We start from the raw sequence: 22,154 nt of genomic DNA on the forward strand, positions 1-22,154 counted from the left end.
CCGCTTCTCCCTCCGTTTAGCAAATAGTTTGAATTAGCTTTAGTTTCTATATTTTCATTTTGATCTGTTTGGACTCAATCTGCCACTGTCATCGGCTGTCCAAAACAGAAAACTCGGCTATCGGCCTGAAATAACAATCCATCTCACTCCATCTGGATTACTAGTTTTGCGCTTGGCACTCACCTGTGTCCAGCCGGACTTCTATTCCACCACCGCTTGCTGGAAGGTAGACCCCAGACAGGCCTCCACCTGTCTCGGTGCGGTTAGCCCCTGTTGGCTGGGACCGCTGCCTTCCACTACCGCCGAAGAACACCGCCGCGCCCGCGGCTGAAGGCAGATCCCGGGCAGGCCTCCACCTGGCCCGGTGAGAACGCTGCCGTCCACTACAACGGGCCACGGCCCAGAACACCAAGCCTCTCCATCCACAATGCTGCTTGTTTTGCTTGTCTCTCTACTGCCAACGTGCCTACCGCATCTTTCATTCAACATCTGTTCCAGTACTGCTTCGGCCATGGCACTACGTTACTCAACCACGCAACTCCTCCGGCTAAACCATCAATCACCTCCTCCTACGCAACTCATCACAGCAATAACAAACTCCGGACTGCTACGACGCCACCGCTACATCCATAGAAGCTCCCGCCGCAAGTTTGTCTATAAATCCACCGCCATAAACTGCATCCCATCTCTCTGGTCCAACTCCGAAAACAGCTCCTGCACTTCCGCCTTCCGTCATCACAACAATGCACGTCATCAGATCAACCCCCACGTGAATACTTTGAACCTCCGCAAAATAACCACTTCCGCAAATTCAACTTCAAAACAAAAGCACCTAAAAATCACCCTGTTTAATACAAGATCCCTCAACAATAAAAGTCTCATTCTCAACGAGTTCATCATTGACAATAAACTGGATCTGCTCTGTCTCACTGAAACCTGGCAAAAACCCCACGACTATCTCTCACTCAATCAAACCACCCCCGCTGGATACTTATACTTAAACAACCCACGCACTGAGGGACGAGGAGGAGGAACTGCTGTCATCTACCAGCAAGACCTAAACCCCCGACCACTCTCCATCCCTGCTGCACCTTCCTTTGAACACCTGGCTTTCATACTTCCTGGCTCCACATCTCTACTCATTGCTCTCATCTACCGTCCTCCCAAACCCAACCCCTCCTTCCTATCCGACTTCTCAGAATTCCTCACACAACTGTCCACATACTCACTGTCTGTTTTACTTCTTGGCGACTTCAACTTCCACATTGACTCCCCGGACTGCAAAAGTGCAATAGACTTCCTGGACATACTCAACTGTTTTAACTTCACCCAACATGTCAATTTCCCTACCCACACCCGCGGACACATCCTGGACTTGGTTTGCACAACTGGCCTCCACATCAACAGCATCTCAAACACTGACCTCACCATCTCTGACCATCTTGCTATCACACTGGACATCAACATCCCTGTTCCCCACCCCAAACAAGACCGCACAATAACCTTCCGTAATCTCAAATCCATCTGCCCCATTTCCTTCTCTACCTGTCTATCTAACACCATATCCAACCTCTCCCTCCCTGTTAACCCGGCTCCCATGGACCTTGTCAACTTCTACAACCATACACTGTCCACCTGCCTCAACCAGCTTGCCCCCATAAAAACAAAAACCGTCACATTCATTCACTCCGCCCCCTGGTACACCCCTGAACTGCACATCCTCAAAAAACAATGCAGACAAATGGAACGCCTCTACAAAAAAACCGGACTCACTGTTCACACACTGGCCCACAAAGAACTCATTCATCAATACAAGTCTGCACTCAACAACGCCCGCTCCACCTTCTACTCTGACATCATACACTCCGGATCCTCCAACCCCCGCACTCTGTTTTCCACCATCAACAAGCTCCTCAAACCACTGGACAATATCTCACCATCATTCACCTCGGACAAATGCAACAACTTCCTCTCCTTCTTTCACTCTAAAATTGAAAACATCCACAACCAGCTAGCCACCACCTCCTCTGCCATCACCCCCGATCTGGACCCTGCACCTTCCCTGTCAACAGCCCACTGCTTTCCAGCCTTCTCCCCCATAACCTCATCTGACCTCTGTGAACAACTCTCTGGCATAAAATCCACCACCTGCCCCCTGGACCCCATCCCCTCCAGCCTCGTCAAAGCCTGTCTCTCTCCTCTTGCCCCACTCATCACTGACATCATAAACTCCTCCCTCACTTCTGGTATCGTCCCTTCCCCGCTCAAGCTCGCTGCCATCACACCCACCCTCAAAAAACCCGGCCTGGATTCCGACAACCCCAACAACTTCAGACCCATCTCCAACCTCCCATTTCTCTCTAAAATACTGGAACGCACCGTCGCAACTCAACTCAAACAATACCCCCACACCAACCAGCTTTATGAAACATTCCAATCCGGCTTCAGATCACACCACAGTACCGAAACAGCACTACTCAAAGTCACCAACGACCTCCTCCTCTCCTCTGATTCTGGCTCCCTCACCATTCTCCTCCTCCTCGACCTCAGTGTAGCCTTCGACACCATCAACCACTCCATCCTCCTCAGTCACCTAAAATCAATTGGCATAACCGGCACAGCACTCTCCTGGCTCACATCCTACCTGTCTGACCGCTTTCACTTCATCTCCATCAACAACTGCAAATCCCACACCACCCCAGTATTACACGGAGTCCCCCAAGGCTCGGTGCTTGGTCCCCTTCTCTTCATCCTTTACATGCTCCCCCTAGGTCACATCATTCGCCGCCATGGACTACAATTTCACTGCTACGCTGACGACACCCAGCTTTATATCTCCACCAAAACCATCACCCCTGCCACTCTCACCACCCTCACTGACTGTCTCACTGAAATAAAAACCTGGATGACCAACAACTTCCTCAAACTCAACTGCAATAAATCAGAAATCATGATCTTTGGCCCAAAATCCCTCCTCCCCTCCTCCCAGAACCTCTCACTCTGCATTGATGGACATACAGTCACCCCCTCCCCTCTGGTCAGAAATCTCGGCGTCATCTTGGATCCCACACTCTCCTTCAAGTCACACATCAACAACATCACCAAAACATCCTTCTTTCACCTCCGAAACATTGCACAACTCCGCCCCACTCTCTCCCCCTCAGCCGCCGAAATACTCATCCACGCCTTCATCACCTCCAGACTAGATTACTGCAACAGCATCCTCTATGGCCTCCCTTCCACTGTCCTCCGTAAACTGCAATATGTCCAAAACTCAGCTGCCCGATTACTCACCCACTCCCGCTCCAGAGAACACATCACACCCATCCTCCAACATCTCCACTGGCTCCCCATTCAACACCGCATCCACTTCAAAATCCTGCTCATCACCTACAAAGCCCTCAATAATCTGGCCCCCTCTTACCTAACAGATCTCCTCCAGCGCCACTCCCCCACCCGCCGTCTCCGCTCTGCTGATGCCAACCTCCTAACCCCCATCACCAAAACCAAGCACCGCACCATGGGGGACAGAGCCTTTGCCATCGCTGCCCCAACCCTCTGGAACTCTCTGCCCCTAAATATCAGAAACTCGGACTCACTCACCTCCTTCAAAACCCAACTCAAATCCCACCTCTTCAAAACAGCCTACAATATCTGACTTCTACCTCTAACCACCATTCCATCTCTGCAATCTATTGACCTGTATTTGTTTTCGTTCTTGTTATTTAGTTTTGTTTATTGTATTACTTTTCTATGTATTGTAAAGCGTCTTTGAGTTCCCCAGAAAAGCGCTATATAAAACGTATGTATTATTATTATTATTACTGTACCGCACTGTAGATGCTACCATTATGTATGTCTAATGTTTAATTGTATGTTTAATTAGGTATATGCTATTTGCACCTGTACGTCAAATACGTCGAATTCAAAATGTTTATACGTCCAAGTATGCACATGACATGTGCACCTATGTGCAGTGAATATGCCACTGTCTCTGACTTGTCTTATCACTCTACTGCCTTATTGCTTGTGTGTCTTTTGTTGTTTTTGCACTCATATGCCCTGTTATATTTGTACTATGTTGTAAATGGAGTTCACAGCACAAGAATTTCACACGTGATACTTGTACTACGGAGTGACAATAAAAATCTTGAATCTTGAATCTTGAATCTTGAATCCTAGAAAGCATCCTCACCTCATCCATAACCATCTGGTATGGCAACCTGGACAGTAACTCACGCAACAAACTCCAACGAATAATAAAAAAAGTTTCAAAAATTATAGGTACCCCACTCCCATCACTAGACACTCTCCACCATAAACGGACAATCACACGAGCACAAACAATAGTTTCTGACCCATCTCACCCAGCCAATCACCTGTTCCAACTGTTGCCCTCTGGACGGCGCTACAGATCAATTTCCACCAAAACAACCCGATTCAAAAACAGTTTTTTCCCCACTGCCATCAGGTTTCTGAACTCCACTCACCTCTGAAATCTCACTGCATACCTCTCCAGCAATGTATATGTTGAATGTTCTGTATTTATGTTGCCATATGTCTGTCTATGTACTGTAATGTCTTATGCTGACACAATATTCATGTGCTTAACAATTGCTGTACCGAAAGCAAATTCTGCCGACTTGTTGTGCAGTCCTTAATAAATTAATCTGAATCTGAATCTAACATACATGTCTTTGACAGAAATATTAACCCTAACATACATGTCTTTGAGAGAAATATTAACCCTAACATACATGTCTTTGACAGGAGTATTAACCCTAACATACATGTCTTACAGGAGTGTTAACCCTACCATACATGTCTTTCGGAGCACCTGGAGGAAACCCACACGAATATGGGGAGAACATGCAAACTCCACACAGAAAGGACCTGGGACAGATCGGGGGTTCGAACCCGGTAACTTATTGCTGTGAGGCAGCAGCGCTAACCACTGAGCCAGCATGCCGTCCTACAGACACAATTGGCCATGTCTGCGGGTGGGAAGCCTGTGGTGAATGAGTCCTTTTCACTGCACTATCGCCTCCTCTGGTCATCACAATTGCTCAAGTGACATCACTGATGACATAACTGTCACTGATGACATCACTTCCAGTTGAGTGACCTCACTTCCGGGACAAAAATCACAGAGAGACAGATTGCCCACTTGCTCCCTTTATAGATAGATAGATGTCTAAAATGAAATGAATGGGGAAACTCACTTCCGGGACAAGATTGGGGAGAAAATAGGACAAAAATCTGAAATCTGAAAATAATAATAAAAAGCGGGTGCACGGTTTGCATTACCTTCAGCTGTAGCTGCAGCTCCGCTCTGAGCCTCGGCCACACCGTCGCTCTCCACTGACAGACCTGGATCAGCTGCACAGCCAGAGAGAAGAAACAAGCCTTTAAAACTGATCCAGAAACAGCGCCTATGGCAATAACACAGACAATGATAGAACACAATGGTGTACATACTTTGGTACTCATATATACTTACGATATAGTTATCCGTATGAACCTGTAATCCCTTAAAATAACACATTAATTCACCCCTTATTTCAAGCAAAATGTCCTCAAATTAATTAAGGAGGTTATTAACTCATTGAGTGCCATGGACGTCCTTCGACGTCCAATTAAATAGTGACGTAGAGTGCCACGGACGTCCTTCGACGTCCAATGCGTTTTTTGACGGTGGGACGTCGATCAAAGCCTTCCGCAGCTCCTGTACAACTATAGTAGCTATTGGAGGTCTATAACCTATTTTACAGAACCCTTAGGTGGCGACAGTGCTCTCCACATAACAGAAAGGCAAGGAAAAAACAAAGAAGAAGTCGTTATGGAAACGGAAATCGCATCGCATCCGTATGCATCGATATGCTGAAGCACGTTACTGCAGCTGTGCCTGCAGCAGCCAATCTGCTCCCACAATTGAGCCGCTCCGTGTCGGTTGCGACAGCACATCCGCACATCCACACCGTGGAGTTGTTATTATTCTCAACTGGAAGCATCGTTGCCGGTGACAAACACACGCGGAACGCTGTAAAAAAGCAGGATGTCGAGCACCCTTCACTGTGCGCACAGCAAACTCAGCAGAGAGCCACCACAGACAGGAGGAGGAGTGTGCAGTTGAGGCGAGGCGAGGCGGGGCGGGGCGGGGGGGGGGCACGCAGAGCAGCACACAACACCCAGACAGACCCAGGCAGCAGGACAGGATTGACAAACGCAAGCCAGAATATCCGATGCCCACCAGCAGCAAATCAAGACCAGCAAGAAGCTGCAACCAGCAGCGCACGCAGGGGCCAGCGCTGCTGGTTGTAGCTAAAAAATATTATTCTGCCAAACAGAATTCCCTGGCCTTCACTGTTTTATTGAAGGAAATTATTTTTGAGGTGTGACTACATTAGAAAAGATTAGCTTCAGAGTCAGTGATGTGCTTGAAATGTTTAATTTCACAAAAGGCCAATTATCTCAGCTTCTAGAAAAAAATTGCTGTTTTTGGATGAATCAAGCTATCTTCTCCGGCTCATAACTAAAGAACGGAAAATGGGATCAATAAACTTTTTTTTGCAGATGATAGAATAGAGTCTCATCGTTCTTTGTGCGTGTTCAGTGTTTACATAGTAATATCACACAATATTCTGTGGGCCTCGAGAAATCACTGAAAACGCTCTGAAACTCTGGCACTGGGAGCATCCGTTCTCCAAAAGTGGCTGGCACTCAATGAGTTAATGGAGGAAACCCCATTCAATTTTTTTTTTATTAATCTGTAATCCTTACTTTCTGGGGATCATGTTATTTCATGATCCCCTTTCAGACATAGTCCCCAGTAAATTACTGGGCTAACCTTTCAAGGACCAGTAGTGATTTTCATTATTCACACATGCGTACATTCAGGGACATTTCAATCTAATATATTATTCCCTGCAATGTTACTGCTGCCATTCACACATCACCCATGCAGGGATATTCCCCAGAATGTTACATAGGTAGAAAGAAATAGAGAGATTACAAGGTTGCAATGTTGCAGAGATGTTTACACATGAATTTAAATATCTTTAATTGTATGCACATGTTTACCGACATAGACGCTGTATCAGGTCTTAAAGGGAGAACAACACTAATGCTGCATCAGGTCTTCATGGGTTTATCTATATGTATATTATATTTGACTGCAATGTTACATAGCTGTTTGTTTACACAATACACACGTCTTTAGTATATCTTTAATTGTAGGCAAATGTTTTAAGTTAACTTTACCCACTCGTTATGTATATTATATTCGATTGCAATGTTGCACACTGTTTGACACACTTCTTTATTCTTCTATATCTTTAACTGTAGGCACATTTTGTTTGTTTTTTATTTCACACTAGCCTTGGCAGTGTAAATGTATGTTTCTCATACCAATACAGCCCTGAATTGATTTGAGAAGAGAGAGAAGCAAAAAGTACATGCTCTAGGGAAAGCGATTTGTATTAAAAAATAAAACACAATTTCAGACGGCAGCCCGTCTTTATTGTCACACGAACACACTACAACACATGCATGCGGCCACTACACACACTCATGCTGACGGTGGCCAGTGAAATATGTCCTCTGCATTTGACCCATCCAGGCTTGTCCTTTCCTCCAGGGGGCAGGCCAGGAGCAGTGGTCGGATGACGATCTTCTGCATGTTTTTAGTGGGGGGTTATGTACGGAGGAACCCCCTGGGGGGTACGGGGAGAACATGCAAACTCCACACAGAAAGGCCCTTTCGATGAGATAGCCCACCTGGGCAGTAGGCACTGAAGATATGGGGGGGTCACAACTCCAGCGCCCACAGCGTCCCAGGTGGGAATCGAACCCAGGACCTTCGAGCTGTGAGGTGACAGTGCTTACCACTGCCCCACCGTACCCCACAACACAGCCCCAACACGTACCCCACAAAAGACAGCTGTTTCCGCTCCCATGTTATTGGAAACACCTGAGTCACATGACAAGAACACGCTTTAGCTGAAATGCCTCAGAAGTGTTGGAGTCGACCCTGAGCATGGAGTTCACCATTAGAGGCCGATGTGCTACAGATGCTCAGTAAATTCCGGGGACGCTTCAGAATCGAAGTTCGAACCCATGCAGGTGATTGGAGAAATACAAGTGGATCTGCTCGTATTTTTCAAATCACGTGCCTTTAGGTGGGACATCCGCCTATCATTGCTCATTATTTTCCCGAGTTTCCCTTTCCGTTTTGGCCAAGTTTTCCCTGCTTGAAGTTCAGACATTCAGGCAGAAGCATTTGAAAATTGCGGGAGCCAACCATCTGTTTTGAGACTAACCATGGCCCCACCAGTTGCAAAGAGACAGGGCTCTCTCCAGAGACACCACCCAAGAAGTTCAAAGCTGATAAGGTCTCGTAAACTTTGTCTGGAGAAATTCTGTGATGCTAAGTCAATGAGACAATTTTCTTTGGATCTCATATATTGGGCCTGTCATTTTAGCAGAAGTATAGTACCTTCCGATAAGATCATTATAGTCAAAACCACATAAACACTGAGGACTGGCTACAAAGTTTGTATTTATAAAATCTGTTTTATGGTTCATTACAGGAGTCTGCTTCAGAGACAGACTGTGCATGCACAGAAGGGTCCTCCAGTAGTCTCCCGCTCAGCAAGACCCCCCTCCCAGCATGAGGCCATCAGCCAATAAAGACACCAGGATCTCCCCAGTCAGATACACCAACCAAGTCCAGAGCTGATAAGGTCTGGTTAAACTAGGCTTAAAGTGGTTCTGCCACACCAAGTCAATGAAACAATTTGCTCTGTATTTTGCTTTGGATCTATTTCCTGTGTCATGCTCAGTCCTGTCACCATAGCAGAAGTAGCACCTGCTGTAAGATGTTCAGAAACCAGTTAAAGAGATACTCAACACTTTTTCCACTTTTTTCTGCTGAAAATCAATATATATTGGAAATTAGCTGTGTTCTTGAGGAATCCAGGTCAAAGTCCTGACATTTACTGTAAATCTGAGTAATTCCTCATCTCTTCTCACATACCCATGCAGTTCCATGCAAACCAAAAAGGGAAAAAGGCCAGCTGTAGACTCCCAATTTTCCTCCCTTTCTATTGGCTGAGCTCTTGATCTGTGACGTAGCTTGATCAGTGATGTCACCAAACCCAGCCCGCCCATCTCTCGTGCCTAGGCCCCTCCCAGCCAAAGTTTATAAAAGTGGCTGCACACCATGCTGGGACTATGGAGTGTGGAGAATTGTTGAATAGGGAGAGAGAGAGAGATTTGTGGAGCGTTTTGATTAGACTGCATAGTGTAAATTGTAGTATTTAGTAGTCTAGGTTTAGTTTTAGAGTACGTCAGATAGCCTAGGTTGTGTTTGTTTGTTTGTAAAGAAATAATAATAATAAATAAATGTTCGTCTGTTTGCATAGGTATGTGAGAAGAGATGAGGAATTACTCAGTTTTACAGTAAATGTCAGGACTTTGACCTGGATTCATCAAGAACAGGCAGGACCTCGAATCTCCAAAACAGCAACTTTTCAGGAAGTAAAAAAAACCTGTTTGCTCTTAAAATACTGAACCAAACATCGTCGAAGTTGGCACATGTCTTAATTATAGTTAGTTTCCCGCTGAATGTGTCATTACTTTATTAATATCTTACCTGGATAAGCTCAAATGATGTTGTTTATATTATCAGTCCGACTTGGAAGCACTCTCTCCTGGCCAGTCAGGCGCTGATGGCTCCGGGCCGCGGGGGCGCGCGCAGCCGAGCAGCAGTGCTCTCATAGCCGAGGCGAAGGCTTTGGGATGGGGGTGAGAACAGTCTGACATAACGTAACGTTAATGTTACTTTATTGTTGTCTGAAACCACTCCGATTTGCATGTTAAAACAAGTTTGCAGCCTAGGAATAACTGGAAAACATTTTATTGGTCTATTCAGGTCAGATGAAGCCAGGATTAAACAAAACGATATCTGAAATACACAGCGGGTCTGCCGTGCGTCTTTTCCGGGTTTAGTGTCCTGTGTGTGTGTGTGTGTGTGGGGGGGGGGGGGGGTACAGACGGTGGTGTTGGCTCGCTCCCCCAGTGGTCCCGATGCATCCATATACTTCTATACCTTCAGATAAAGGTTGTAAGCTCACCTGTAACTATCGGTGACAATAGGCTCGTTTGAGTTGACTGCCACCTCGCCTGGAAAGCAGACGAGAGCAGGCGAGCACATTCAAGGGCTCGATAGCCTCACATAGCCGAGGCGAAGGCTTTGGGATGGGGGTGAGAACAGTCTGACATAACGTAACGTTACTTTATTCTCATCAGAAACCACTCCGATTTGCATGTTAAAACAAGTTTGCAGCCTAGGAATAACTGGAAAACATTTTATTGATCTATTCACATCAGATGAAGCCAGGATTAAACAAAACGATATCTGAAATACACAGCCCGTCTGCCGTGTGTCTTTTCCGGGTTTCCTGCGTGGGGAAGGGGGGTACAGACGGTGGTGTTGGCTCGCCCCCCCAGTGGTCCCGATGCATCCATACTTCTACTCCCTTCAGATAAAGGTTGTACGCTCACCTGTAACTATCGGTGACAATAGGCTTGTTGAGTTGACTGCCGCCTCGCCTGGAAAGCAGACGAAAGCAGGCGAGCACAGTCAGGCGAGGCGTCAACAAGTCAAACACCCCCGCAGCACACTTTCACAACAATGAACAAGGCTCATTCAGGCTTAGTTTTATAACTTTTACGTGCTGCTCCTGCACATCACAGCACAGGCTAAATGATGCGACATAAATATACATTATGTAAATTCATTGCATAAATGTGTTTTTATTGAAAAAGTGGCGTCAAGTAAGCAAGTGTTGTTGGAGTGGATATCGCAGTGTGCAACCATGTTACGTTACATGTTACAAACTACCCATTTCCCTATTCACATTGTATTTGCGAGGGGTATATATACACCCCACCGGTGGATGTGTGTTTCTCTTAGGGTTTCAATTTAATTTCATTTTATTTTGTCCAATATTCAAATATTCCTGAATTGTGACCGCCTACTTCCTGCTTCAGCACTGAACCAGAGATTTTCATCTGCCATTTATTTTCCCATACACATTTCGTAAAATGCTTATAAAAAGTTTTACTGGTTCAAACCAAACGGTACAGATATATTTAGAAACAGGGGAGATCGCATAACCTCTCACTGGACCAAAACGTTAAAAAAAATGCGTGTTTAAAGAAAATGTTTTTTTGATGTTTCTTTTAGTTTTGGTCGGAGTGAAATGTTCTATGGTCTCTCCCGATTATAGCGTTAGCTGAACCGTTTGGTTCGATGAAGTAAAACGGTATGCTGGTGTTTGGACTGAGAGAGCCTGGTGACGCGAGGTTTGGACAGGAACATCAGCAGCAGATCCATTCACAGCGCTAGCTGGCTTTAACTGAAACTAGACATGCGCGAGCAGGAACTGCACAGAGGTCTGCCATTGGCTCTGAAATTTGCCCGCCCCACGAAAGTTCATCCTATCCAAATGTGGCACCCGATCTACGGCTGCACCCGATCTACTATGAATCACCTCATTCAATGGAAAGGAATTGCATTCAAATGCCCCCATCGAATGGAGAGGAGTTGTACAATCTCTACAACCCAGTTTCCCTGGGGTTGTAGAGATTACTTGCAAAACCCCATTTAATGGGTATAGGATTCAGGGGTTGTACAGATTACTTGCAAAACCTCATTTAATGGATAGGATTCTCCATTGGCTCTTCTCTCAACCACCCTGCCCATCTCTGCAGGCATGGGGAGGGTCTGCTTGGACCCCTGTGTCCTTAGGTTTAGGCATGGGGGATGGGAGAGGTTAGGGTTAGGGGTGGGAGAGGTTAGGTTTAGGCATGGGGTGGGAGAGGTTAGGTTTAGGCATGGGGGTGGGAGAGGTTAGGTTTAGGGTTAGGAGTGGGAGAGGTTAGGTTTAGGCATGGGGGGTGGGTTAGGGTTAGGGGTGGGAGAGGTTAGGTTTAGGCATGGGGGTGGGAGAGGTTAGGTTTAGGCATGGGGGGTGGGAAAGGTTAGGGGTGGGAGAGGTTAGGTTTAGGCATGGGGGGTGGGAGAGGTTAGGTTCAGGGTTAGGGGTGGGAGAGGTTAGGTTTAGGCATGGGGGTGGGAGAGGTTAGGTTTAGGCATGGGGGTGGGAGAGGTTAGGGTCTGGGTTAGGATTAGGCATGGGGCATGGGAGAGGCTTGGAGGGGTCTCCAGAGACGACCCCCGAGGGTCTCGAACCCTCCGTTCGGCCCCCAGACCTTCCGTTCGGCCCGCAGACCCCCCGAAGCGACCCCAGGACCTCCACAGGGTCCTGCGGCCCACCCAGGCCTCGGAGACCCCAGGTTTATCCATTGAATGGGGTTTTGCAAGTAATCTCTACAACCCAGAGACACTGGGCTGTAGAGCTGTCCATTGAATGGGGTTTTGCAAGTAATCTCTACAACCCAGAGAAACTGGGTTGTAGAGCTATCCATTGAATGGGGTTTTGCAAGTAATCTCTACAACCCAGAGAAACTGGGTTGTAGAGATTGTACAACTCCACCCCATCGAATGGGGACATTTTGAAGCAATTCCTTTCCATTGAATGAGGTGATTCATAGTAGATCGGCTGAATGTGGAGTGGGCGGATTCAAAAGCCTGAAAACTCCCCGCCCTTTTTTGAAAAACTGACAAAATCTGTTTGGCTCAAAATCAGTCTGCCTCAACTGTTGAGTATCTCTTTAAACACTGAAGATTGTCTAGAAAATGTGTATCTATAAAATCACTCCACCCTTATCTGCACTCTAGATCACCACAGACAACTTAAGTTCCTTTCTTTGCTCCTTTGTTAGGTTGTTGACCACCTTATATTCCCTCTCTTTACCTAGGAGGTAGTGAGCTTGTGGCGCCGGGCCCGCTTTTACTCATCGACGTACAGGAAAACCCTTTAACATTAAAGAAGTGATAACTTGTAAAAGTAATAATGTCATCTACACTACAGTATATGCTCAAATGTCCGTGTGGCCTCGCCTACATAGGCAAAACCACCAGACCACTTAACACCAGAATTTCAGAACACAGATCCAACATCCGTAACAATGACATCAGAAGTCCAGTGGCTGTCCACTTTACACAAGCTTCTCACAATGTTTCTTCTCTTAGATATTTGGGCATTGAACTTGTCAAACACCCTGTACGTGGAGGTGACATCAAGGGCCCTATCTTCCCAAAAGCGCTAATTTAGCGTTTGCGCTCGTTTAACGCCGTGCAATGCAAATTGGGGGCGGACACAAGCGCATGCCTGTGATAATTGTACTGGGCATTGGCTGCCACATGTCAAAGCAGGCGTTTGTGGAAAATGTGGGATAGATGGCATTACCCTATCGTCAGCAGCGCGCAATTACTTTGCACTAAGAGCTTTGAAAAGGACCTCTTACGTGCAAATACCTCACTGCGCTGGGAGCGCACCTATAATCTCTGTGCAGCGCAGTGAAAAGTGGAATTCCTTTTGGATATGTCATTACGCACAGCCTTGCCACGCCAATACATGACATTATGCTGCTAAAATTGGGTATTAGCAGATAATTCAGTGAGGCAATCAACTATAACTAACTGAGAAACTTTTATCACATCGCAAAGAGGGAAATTAATTGAGAAAACTTGTTGGGCAATGGACATAGGCTATTTACCTTCATAACCCGGAGGGTCGTTGGCACCACAGCCGATGTGTCAATAAGCTCTCTCTGTCCTCGCACGAGTGAGTACACTCTATTACGCATGGAGAGAATTACAGCATATTGCATGCCTCGCGCAAACAGCCCTTGCGAGATGGGAATCTGATTGGTTTTGATTGACGTAATGCCCAGCATTGCCTGGCCACGCCTGTGAATAATTCTGGTAGGTAAGATCCCGTTTGCGCAGGCATTTTGGGGCGCAGATGATTTTGGCACGGCTCTAATTTGCGTCTGCGACACGTGCCGTGAACGTTTCCGCATCCCGGCCGAGAATTGCATCCCCAACATATTTCGGGGCTGTTTTAATTTAGAAATCAGGGAGGTCACGTCTACCAGACAATTATATCACTTTTAAACAGTTACATTTCTGTATAAATCATTACAATATGCTCCGGGATGCTGCCGGCGCTGGGGTGCAAAACTCGGCTGGGGTGCATAACACCTGGCGGATGGCGCAAGGTGGACTGCTATCTTCCCTGCCTTAAGGCACGCGCAAACAGGTATTAGAGGATAGCGCCTGTCGGAAGATAGGGCCCCAACTCTCTACTACTTAAAAGAGAGGCCTTCTGTATTTTCACCCTGTATACTCGGGCCCCAAAAGGGCTGAACGAAGAGTTTGACTTACGGCCATTTTTGTAGTCCTTTTGTAGGTGTGCTTGTGTGTGTTCATCTCATTGTGTCCACATTGTAATGAATATTGCTTTGTCTAGAGTCATCTCTGTACTGTGTTTTTTATCGTATTGCTCCATTAATGGTTTTTACACCATAACATTTTGACTACTACCACAATTTCAGTAGTGGAGACCTCTTCTTAATAGTTAAATCACACTTTCTTCTTAATATTACATTTCATTATGACGGTTTACACCTGATAACTTTTGTTTATGTGATATTCAAGTTGTTGAAATTGCCAGTATATTACCTGTCCTTTGAGACATTCAAGTTTTGATATTGCCGGTTGCTGTTTGACTATTTTGTATACTGGTCGAATAAGTGTATTGTATGTTTTCTAATTCTTCTACAGTATGTAGCTATATATCACATGATGTGTCAGGTGACCCCTGCGAGGATATTTAAGGGGTGTGTCACTACACTTCAGTCTGAGGAAGGGCTTTGTCACACATTCTTTTTCAACAGTCCAACAGCTCTGCATGGGTATGGATCCAACACACACACACACACACACACACACACACACACACACACACACACACACACACACACACACTCAGACAGACAGGATCTCATTACTTATTCATTAAAAGTATGTTTTTTGAAAGTGTTTGATTAACCAATCTCAGGATGCTTCCACACGTTTCGAGCCCACAGTGACGCCGGGATTCCACTGAGTGCATTTACATTGCGTTGCGGCTGTGCTCCGGTTTTGCTCAGTGCTCCGCCAACACTAACCGGCTGCGTGCAGAGCACGTCACGGCTCCGCTCCGCCAGACAGGTTCTCGCGGTGAAATCGCGTGCATTCGCACGAGACAATTTGTATGTGGGATAAATACAACAACAAACAGGCAGAAGATCATTCTTCCCAACTGGAGAAGCAGAGGAGGGGTGGTCTTGCTTGGTGTTGTCCTTGTAAAAAGGATCTGTTGTGTCATATATTATTTTGTGGTTTTCCACTTCAATGATGAACTTTTCCTCATCCATGTTTGTCCTCTGGCTTGATCTTGAATGCTGTAAGCACCTCTGACCTGTTGACTCCAGGCCTGGCTCTGCCCAACTTGCTGCGGCTTTGCTCCGACATCCGGGAAAAACAGAAGCCTTGCGTATTTGCTTCGGAGAGCTCCGGATCGTCAGAGCTGGGACGGAGTAGACACGCAACGCAGCGGAGTTGGTGGAAGTTGACACATTGATTAGAGTGGAAACGTATCGGCTCCGAAGCCATACCGGAGCGCAGATGGACCGAACCCGGACTCAGTGGAATTTGGGCGTGAGCGTGCGGCGACTATGGAACGTCTAGTGAATTAAATAAGCTAAGAATCATGAACCTTCCCTGATCTCTCCATCTTGTCTCCTCTTCTAGAGCGTGATGACCCAGCTGCCCGGGGTCTAGTCAGAGCTCCCACTTGGCCCTGCTCTGTTCAGCCCCGCTACACCACCTCCTGGAGGAATTCCATGTTCACCCTGGACACATGGCGTACAGTTCGGAGCGATCACCAAGCTCGAAGAGACTTAGGGCTCTATCTTCCCACCGGCGGTAATGTTGCGTTACCGCCCATTTTGCGCTGGAATAGCGCCGCGTAAAGCCCTAATTGTGGGCGTGTCGGCCCGCTGCGCTTCACGTCATCTCGGCGCACATCTGCGGCATGTTTATGCCCAAAAGCATAGTGGAGGTGTGGTCATGCCCATAAAACCACAGCGTTACGTCAGCAACTTCCTCCTTCACTGAGAGGGACTAGAGTTAGAGAGAGAAAGAGGGAGACGTCTGTATCCTTATCCCTTTTCTCTCTTCTATCTCCGCTGCGGGAATATACTAATTACGCAGCGTACTGAGAGCCACGATGAGTGATCCTGCTCTATTTGAAGAAGTTGAATTTCGTTCCACCAGCACACATTTATTAATCAGCTATTTTCTATTTGTTTCTATTAATATATATACATCGAATCCCACCAATTTAGTATGTCATTTTCCCCTTATAAATTAATAGAAACGAATAGAAAATAGCTGATTAATAAAATGTGTGCTGGTGGAAGAAAATTCAACCCTTCAAATAGAGCAGCATCACTCATCGCGGCTCTCAGTACGCTGCGTAATTACGCATGCAGTATATTACCTCAGCGGAGATAGAGGAGAGAAAGGGGATAAGCATTGGCTACAATGGGCAGCAGCCCTTTTTCAGCGTGTGAAATGGTAATAATACACAGGTGTTTCTATGTATGACGGCCTCACATCTCTCTCTCCCTCTCTCCATCTAGGCCAGTGGTTCTCAAACTTTTTCTGTCAGGCCCCACTTTGGAGGAAGAAAATCTTTCGGGCCCCACCGCCCCAACAAAATTGAAACAAAACGGTCCAAGTTTAACTTTTATTGACATAATGACCATTCATTTCTATATTCTGGCTGTTTTGCACTGCACATCTTTTCAAAAACAATAACAATAAAGTGCAACCTCTACAAAACAAAATAAATTCAAATATCTTCATTGTGAGTTCAAGTCACTATCACTGTATTAAGGGCTGCAATGAGCCTGTTTTCCACTGCAAATCTTTTCAAAACAATAAGGTGCAACCTGCAGAAAATAATAAGTGCAGACATTTGTGAGGACTCAAGTTTTCTCAGTATTAGTGGCTGCAATGAGCCTGTTTTCCACTGCAAATCTTTTCAAAAGAATAATAAAGTGCAACCTGTGCAGAAAATAATAATAATAATTGTGAGGACTCAAGTTTTCTCAGTATTAGTGGCTGCAAAAACCCACACAGTTCTCCCAATTCAGCCCGTGTTGTGTCAGGTAACTGTCCAGAAGCTTAAATAGCTCTTCAGCTGTTGCTCTGCTTGTAACGTACTTGCAAAACAGCAAATCCTCACTCAGTGACTCTGACGTGACAAAGCGAACATAGGCGATAAGCAAGCAGTCTTTATTGCTGTCCGTAGCCTCGTCCACTTGTAAGGCGAAACGTGTGTCTGTCAGTTTTTCCGTGAGTTGCTCCTCGAGATCATTTGAAATGTCACATATACGTTTTGCAACTGTGTCATTGGACAGCGGGATAGTCTTCAATTTTGCAGCGCTGGTCTCATCCAGCATAGTTGACACCATATGGATAGCTGCTGGGAGTATGAGCTCCTCAGCGATGGTGTGCGGCTTCTTGCACTGTGCAATTCTGTATGCGACCTTGTATATGACGCTAGTTGTGCTTTGCTGTTCACTGATGCCACTTTTACAAAGCGATTTTCCTGCTTGCGGTATTCACCGAGTTTCCTCTGAAATAACCCGAGTGGCTTATTGACGAAAGTGGGGTGTGTTGTCTCCAAGTGTCTTTTTAATTTGTTAGGCTTCATGCTGTCCGCTGCCAGAGTTTTCAGACAGAGAACACAGACTGGTCTCTCCTCGTCTCCTACCGCATTGACTGTGAATCCCAGAGCAAGATAGGCGTCATCATATTTTCGTCTCGGTTGTTTTAGTTGACTGCCGCCCTCCGACTCCTTGTTTGTCCCTGCCAAATGTCTCTTCATTGTACACACTAATCTAAACTAAACAGCCTCCAGTCTGTCTGATGAATGAACGTGGGTTTGTTTATTTCCTCACGGGGAAAAGAAGTCCGACCTAAAAATGGCTAAAACATTGGTTCCGCGGATTTCACCCGCGCCCCACCTGTAATACCACTGCGCCCCACAAGTGGGGCGCGCCCCACACTTTAAGATACACTGATCTAGGCTATCTTTTCTCTCTCCCTCTCTCCCTCTTTCTCTCTCTCACTCTAGTCCCTCTCAGTGAAGGAGGAAGCTGCTGACGTGACGCTGTGGTTTTATGGGCATGACCACACCTCCACTATGCTTTTGGGCATAAACACGCCTATACGGAGATGTGCGCCGAGATGACGTGAAGCGCAGTGGGCTGCTGACACGCCCACAATTAGGGCTTTGCGCAGCGCTATTCCAGCTCAAAATGGGCGCTAATGCAAAATTACCACCGTTGGGAAGATAGAGCCCTTAGTCTTTCTCACTGTCTCGTTCACTTTCTCTGCCTCTCTCCCCCGCTCTCCGTCTGTCTCTCTCTCTCTCTCTCTCTCTCTCTGCAACGGTCTGATCGTGCTGACGCGCTCTCTCTTTCTCTCTCACCCAAAATGCGGGACATATTCTCAATTTTAAGCTGAACTTGCCATTATACACATAAGGTTTGTTTCTGCTTGCTATCAACGTTACTGCTTCCTGATTTCCCAAACTACCAGTCGGACCAAGGCTCAAAGATCAAAGAAAGTGCACGCGTTAATCGTGGCGTTAAAAGGAATTTGCCTTAACGCGTTATTATCGCGTTAACTTTGACAGCCCTAGTTTCCAAGATGATTTAAATCACCCTATGTTCACAACAGGGGGAACAAGGTGGGTAAACTACCCAACCTTGAATATTTTACCCACCTCTCTATTTACCACCCCTCCATGTGACAGTCTGAGTTCAACCTTGTCGATGAGGACATATGTAGCATGCCAAGCCCTGGGTGTGTGTTGCCACTGAAACATAACAATTATAGTCACACCTGCTAGCTTGTTGACTGTCACATGCAGGCATTGATTGACACAAGTTAATTACCAGTTTAACTGGTAATGTGAGCATTCACTGACAAATTCACAGCCAACTCATAAGTTCACATGACAAGTTACTGTATCAGGTGTGTCTGATCCTGTCATATTTCAGTGGCGACACACAATAGACACCCAGGGCCTCGCACGCTACATCTGTCCTCATGGACGAGGTCGAACTCAAACTGCCACATGATTAAAGATTCAATATATTTATTGTCACTCTGTTGTAGGAGTACAGATACATTGTAAATTCTTATGCAAGGGTAACCAAAAACCTGAGTGTAACCAAAAACCACAATTGCTCGAGTGACATCACTGATGGCATTGTGACATCATCAGTGCCTATGACATAATCTCTGCTCTTTGGCATGCGCAGTGCACAATTGCCCAACTTTGCATCACTGATTACATCACTCACTGATCACGTCACAATGATGTCACAATGTCTATGACATCATCAGTGATGTCACAATTGCCCAAGTTGACCAAAAACCTTTGTTCGAGTGACATCACTGATGTCACAATGCCCATGCCATCATCAGCGCCTATGACATCATCAGTGACGTCATAAGATCATAATGATTTTCAATAATGATGTCAATGATGACATCACTGATGATGTCACAATGTCTATGACATCATCAGGACTTTGAACGTCAGCAAGAGCCCTCCACATTAACAACACCGCTGCCTGCTACATCAGGACATCACAACTGCCGCGCTGTGAGTGATGCCGCTCTATTTGAAGTTGAATTTCATTCCACCAGCACACATTTTATTAATCAGCTATTTTTTATTAGTTTCTATTAATATATATACATTGAATCCCACCAATTTAGTTAGTCATTTTACCCTTGGCGCACATAAAGACACATGCTTCCGTCACTGTCTGCTTGATGGCAAGAGGGACTTCAGCTAGGCTACTTGTGACAAAACCAGACATCGAATTTTCAACAGTTAACTTTTGCAGTATGCCTAGGGACATGAGGCAGTTAAGTCGAGCTGGGTAGTAACATTATAGGTCGACAGTATGCCCCCTGTCTTTCTCTCTCTCTCCCCGATGAGGGAAGTGGAGAGGGCTATTGCGGTGCTATTAAACGCAGTGTTGGGGGTAACTCATTACAAAAGTAACATATTACATATAATATATTACTTTTAGCAGTAACTCAGTAATATAACTTATTACTTATAGGATTTCAGTAATATTATACCAGTTACTTTGTGAAGTAACTCAAGTTACAAATTGAGTTACATTTTATTAAATCAAAGCAAATATTTAAAAAAGATACAATCATTTCCTATTCAAACTGTGTGTTTTTATGCAAATAACCACTATAGATGACAATAACAAAGGAAAAGAATAACATTTAGAATTTTGGATTGTTTACACTGTAGTGATGCGCGGGTCACCCAGAACCCGCCGGGTCCCGCGGGCTGGGCCGCCCCGCCGGCGGGCTGGGGCCGGGCCGCGATATTATGAAAATATCGCGGGTGCGGGCGGGGCAGGCTCAGAACGTGACAAAGCAACATTATTAAATAATTTAGAGCAATGAAACACGCAGAGTAATTAACCTTAAAGACGTTAACTCTCTCTCACACATAGGTACACACAATCAGACAGACTCCTGCTGCACTCTCTATATATAGCCTACATGGAGTAAAGAAACGCTTCAATGAGGTAGCCTATGTGGTCTCAAAACAAACATTTTGGAAGGATTATTCGCTGTAATCATTAGTGGCCGGGCCAGCGAAGCGGCCAGGCCACTTCTTGTATTTGCCTGTATTATTCTTCATCCTCCCGGGAAGTTCGACTTCCCATGGATGAAAACTAACCAAACTTTGCACAAAGGTCCAGTCCCATGCCAAACGTCTTTGACACAAATTTGGGGCCAATAGTCCTAACGGTGCAACTTTCACCGAAATGTGCGCCTAAATGAGGGGAAACTTTTGTACAATGCAACCTATGGCCAATTATGAAGTTTAAAGACCGCAAAACTGCAAAAACTGCAAAAACGAATTAAACCCTACTCCTCCCACATTTTTTCTTCAAACGACACCAAACTTCAGTATCTGCATCGTTAGACTGTTCTACACAAAAGTATCAAACCAGATTTTCGATCGGTCAAAAATTGAGCCCACAGTGCATCAAAACGTTGAATTCTGGCCCTGTGTATAGCTTAATTAGTGGCCGGGCCAGCGAAGCGGCAGGGCCACTTCTTGTATTTGCCTGTATTATTATTATTCTTCTCCCAGGAAGTCAGACTTCCCATGGATGAATATAAACCAAACTTTGCACAAAGGTCCAGTCCCATGCCAAACTAAGTTGACGTGAATTTGGCACCAATAGTCCTGATGGTGGCGCTACAGCGACCGTCTAAAGTTTCAAACTTTGAAAATTCATAACAAATCAGGCATATGGGCTACGGCTTTGGCACTTTCACCGAAATGTGTGCCCAAATGAGGAGAAACTTTTGTACGCTGCAACCTATGGCCAATTATGAAGTCTAAAGACTGCAAAGCTGCAAAAACTGTAAAACTAATTAAACCCTACTCCTCCCACATTTTTTCTTCAAACGACACCAAACTCCAGCATCTGCATCGATAGACTGTCCTCCACAAAAGTATCAAACAGATTTTTGATAGATCAAAAATTGAGCCCACAGTGCATCAAAATGTTTTACTGTAAATGGTACTTTAAACAGCTAATGCAAATTCTTGCTAAATAAAGCTCGAATCTCCACGGAAAAAATTGACAAGATTTTGCTGTCAGAGTAGTTGAAGTGTACAAAATCTAAGAATTGTATCTCAAAAACTGAATTTTTGACAGTATTTTTAATTCTGCCCTCATGTATAGCCTAAAGAGCATCGTAATTGCCCTAATTACCTAATGATGTGATGTCACTTGAGCAATGACGTCATCAGTGATGTCATCAGTGATGATGTCATCAATGATGTCATCCTTCCTGGCTGAGTAGGACTACACTGCCATGTACTTAACCTGCTGCCTTCTGCCCCAGCCCTGTCAAGAAATGGCAGTGTTCTAATCTAAGCAGATTGGATTGCATGCAGCAGATGACAGAAAACTCATCCATAAGAGACTTGAGACTTGACTTGGACTTGTGACTAAAGACTTGAGACATGACTTGGACTATAGCTAAAAGACTTGAGACTTGC

The 22,154-nt window shown here is 45.6% G+C and overlaps 2 protein-coding genes across 3 annotated transcripts in view; both read right to left on the reverse strand.

Annotated features, from left to right (window-relative positions):
• Positions 1–22,154, reverse strand: part of LOC310791806 (DELTA-stichotoxin-Hcr4b-like) — a 403,187-nt gene that overhangs the window by 96,226 nt on the left and 284,807 nt on the right. The gene's annotated exons all lie outside the window — the stretch shown is intronic.
• LOC310791966 (uncharacterized protein) overlaps positions 1–22,154 on the reverse strand; it is a 51,335-nt gene that overhangs the window by 24,706 nt on the left and 4,475 nt on the right. Inside the window, exon 2 of the mRNA XM_083653654.1 lies at positions 5,308–5,379. Within this exon, the coding sequence (XP_083509780.1) occupies positions 5,308–5,379 (72 nt within the window). The remainder of the gene's footprint in view (positions 1–5,307; positions 5,380–22,154) is intronic.

The sequence above is a fragment of the Poromitra crassiceps genome, assembly GCF_964638095.1.
Source record: "Poromitra crassiceps genome assembly, chromosome: 17".
NCBI classification, from domain to species: Eukaryota; Metazoa; Chordata; class Actinopteri; order Beryciformes; family Melamphaidae; genus Poromitra; species Poromitra crassiceps.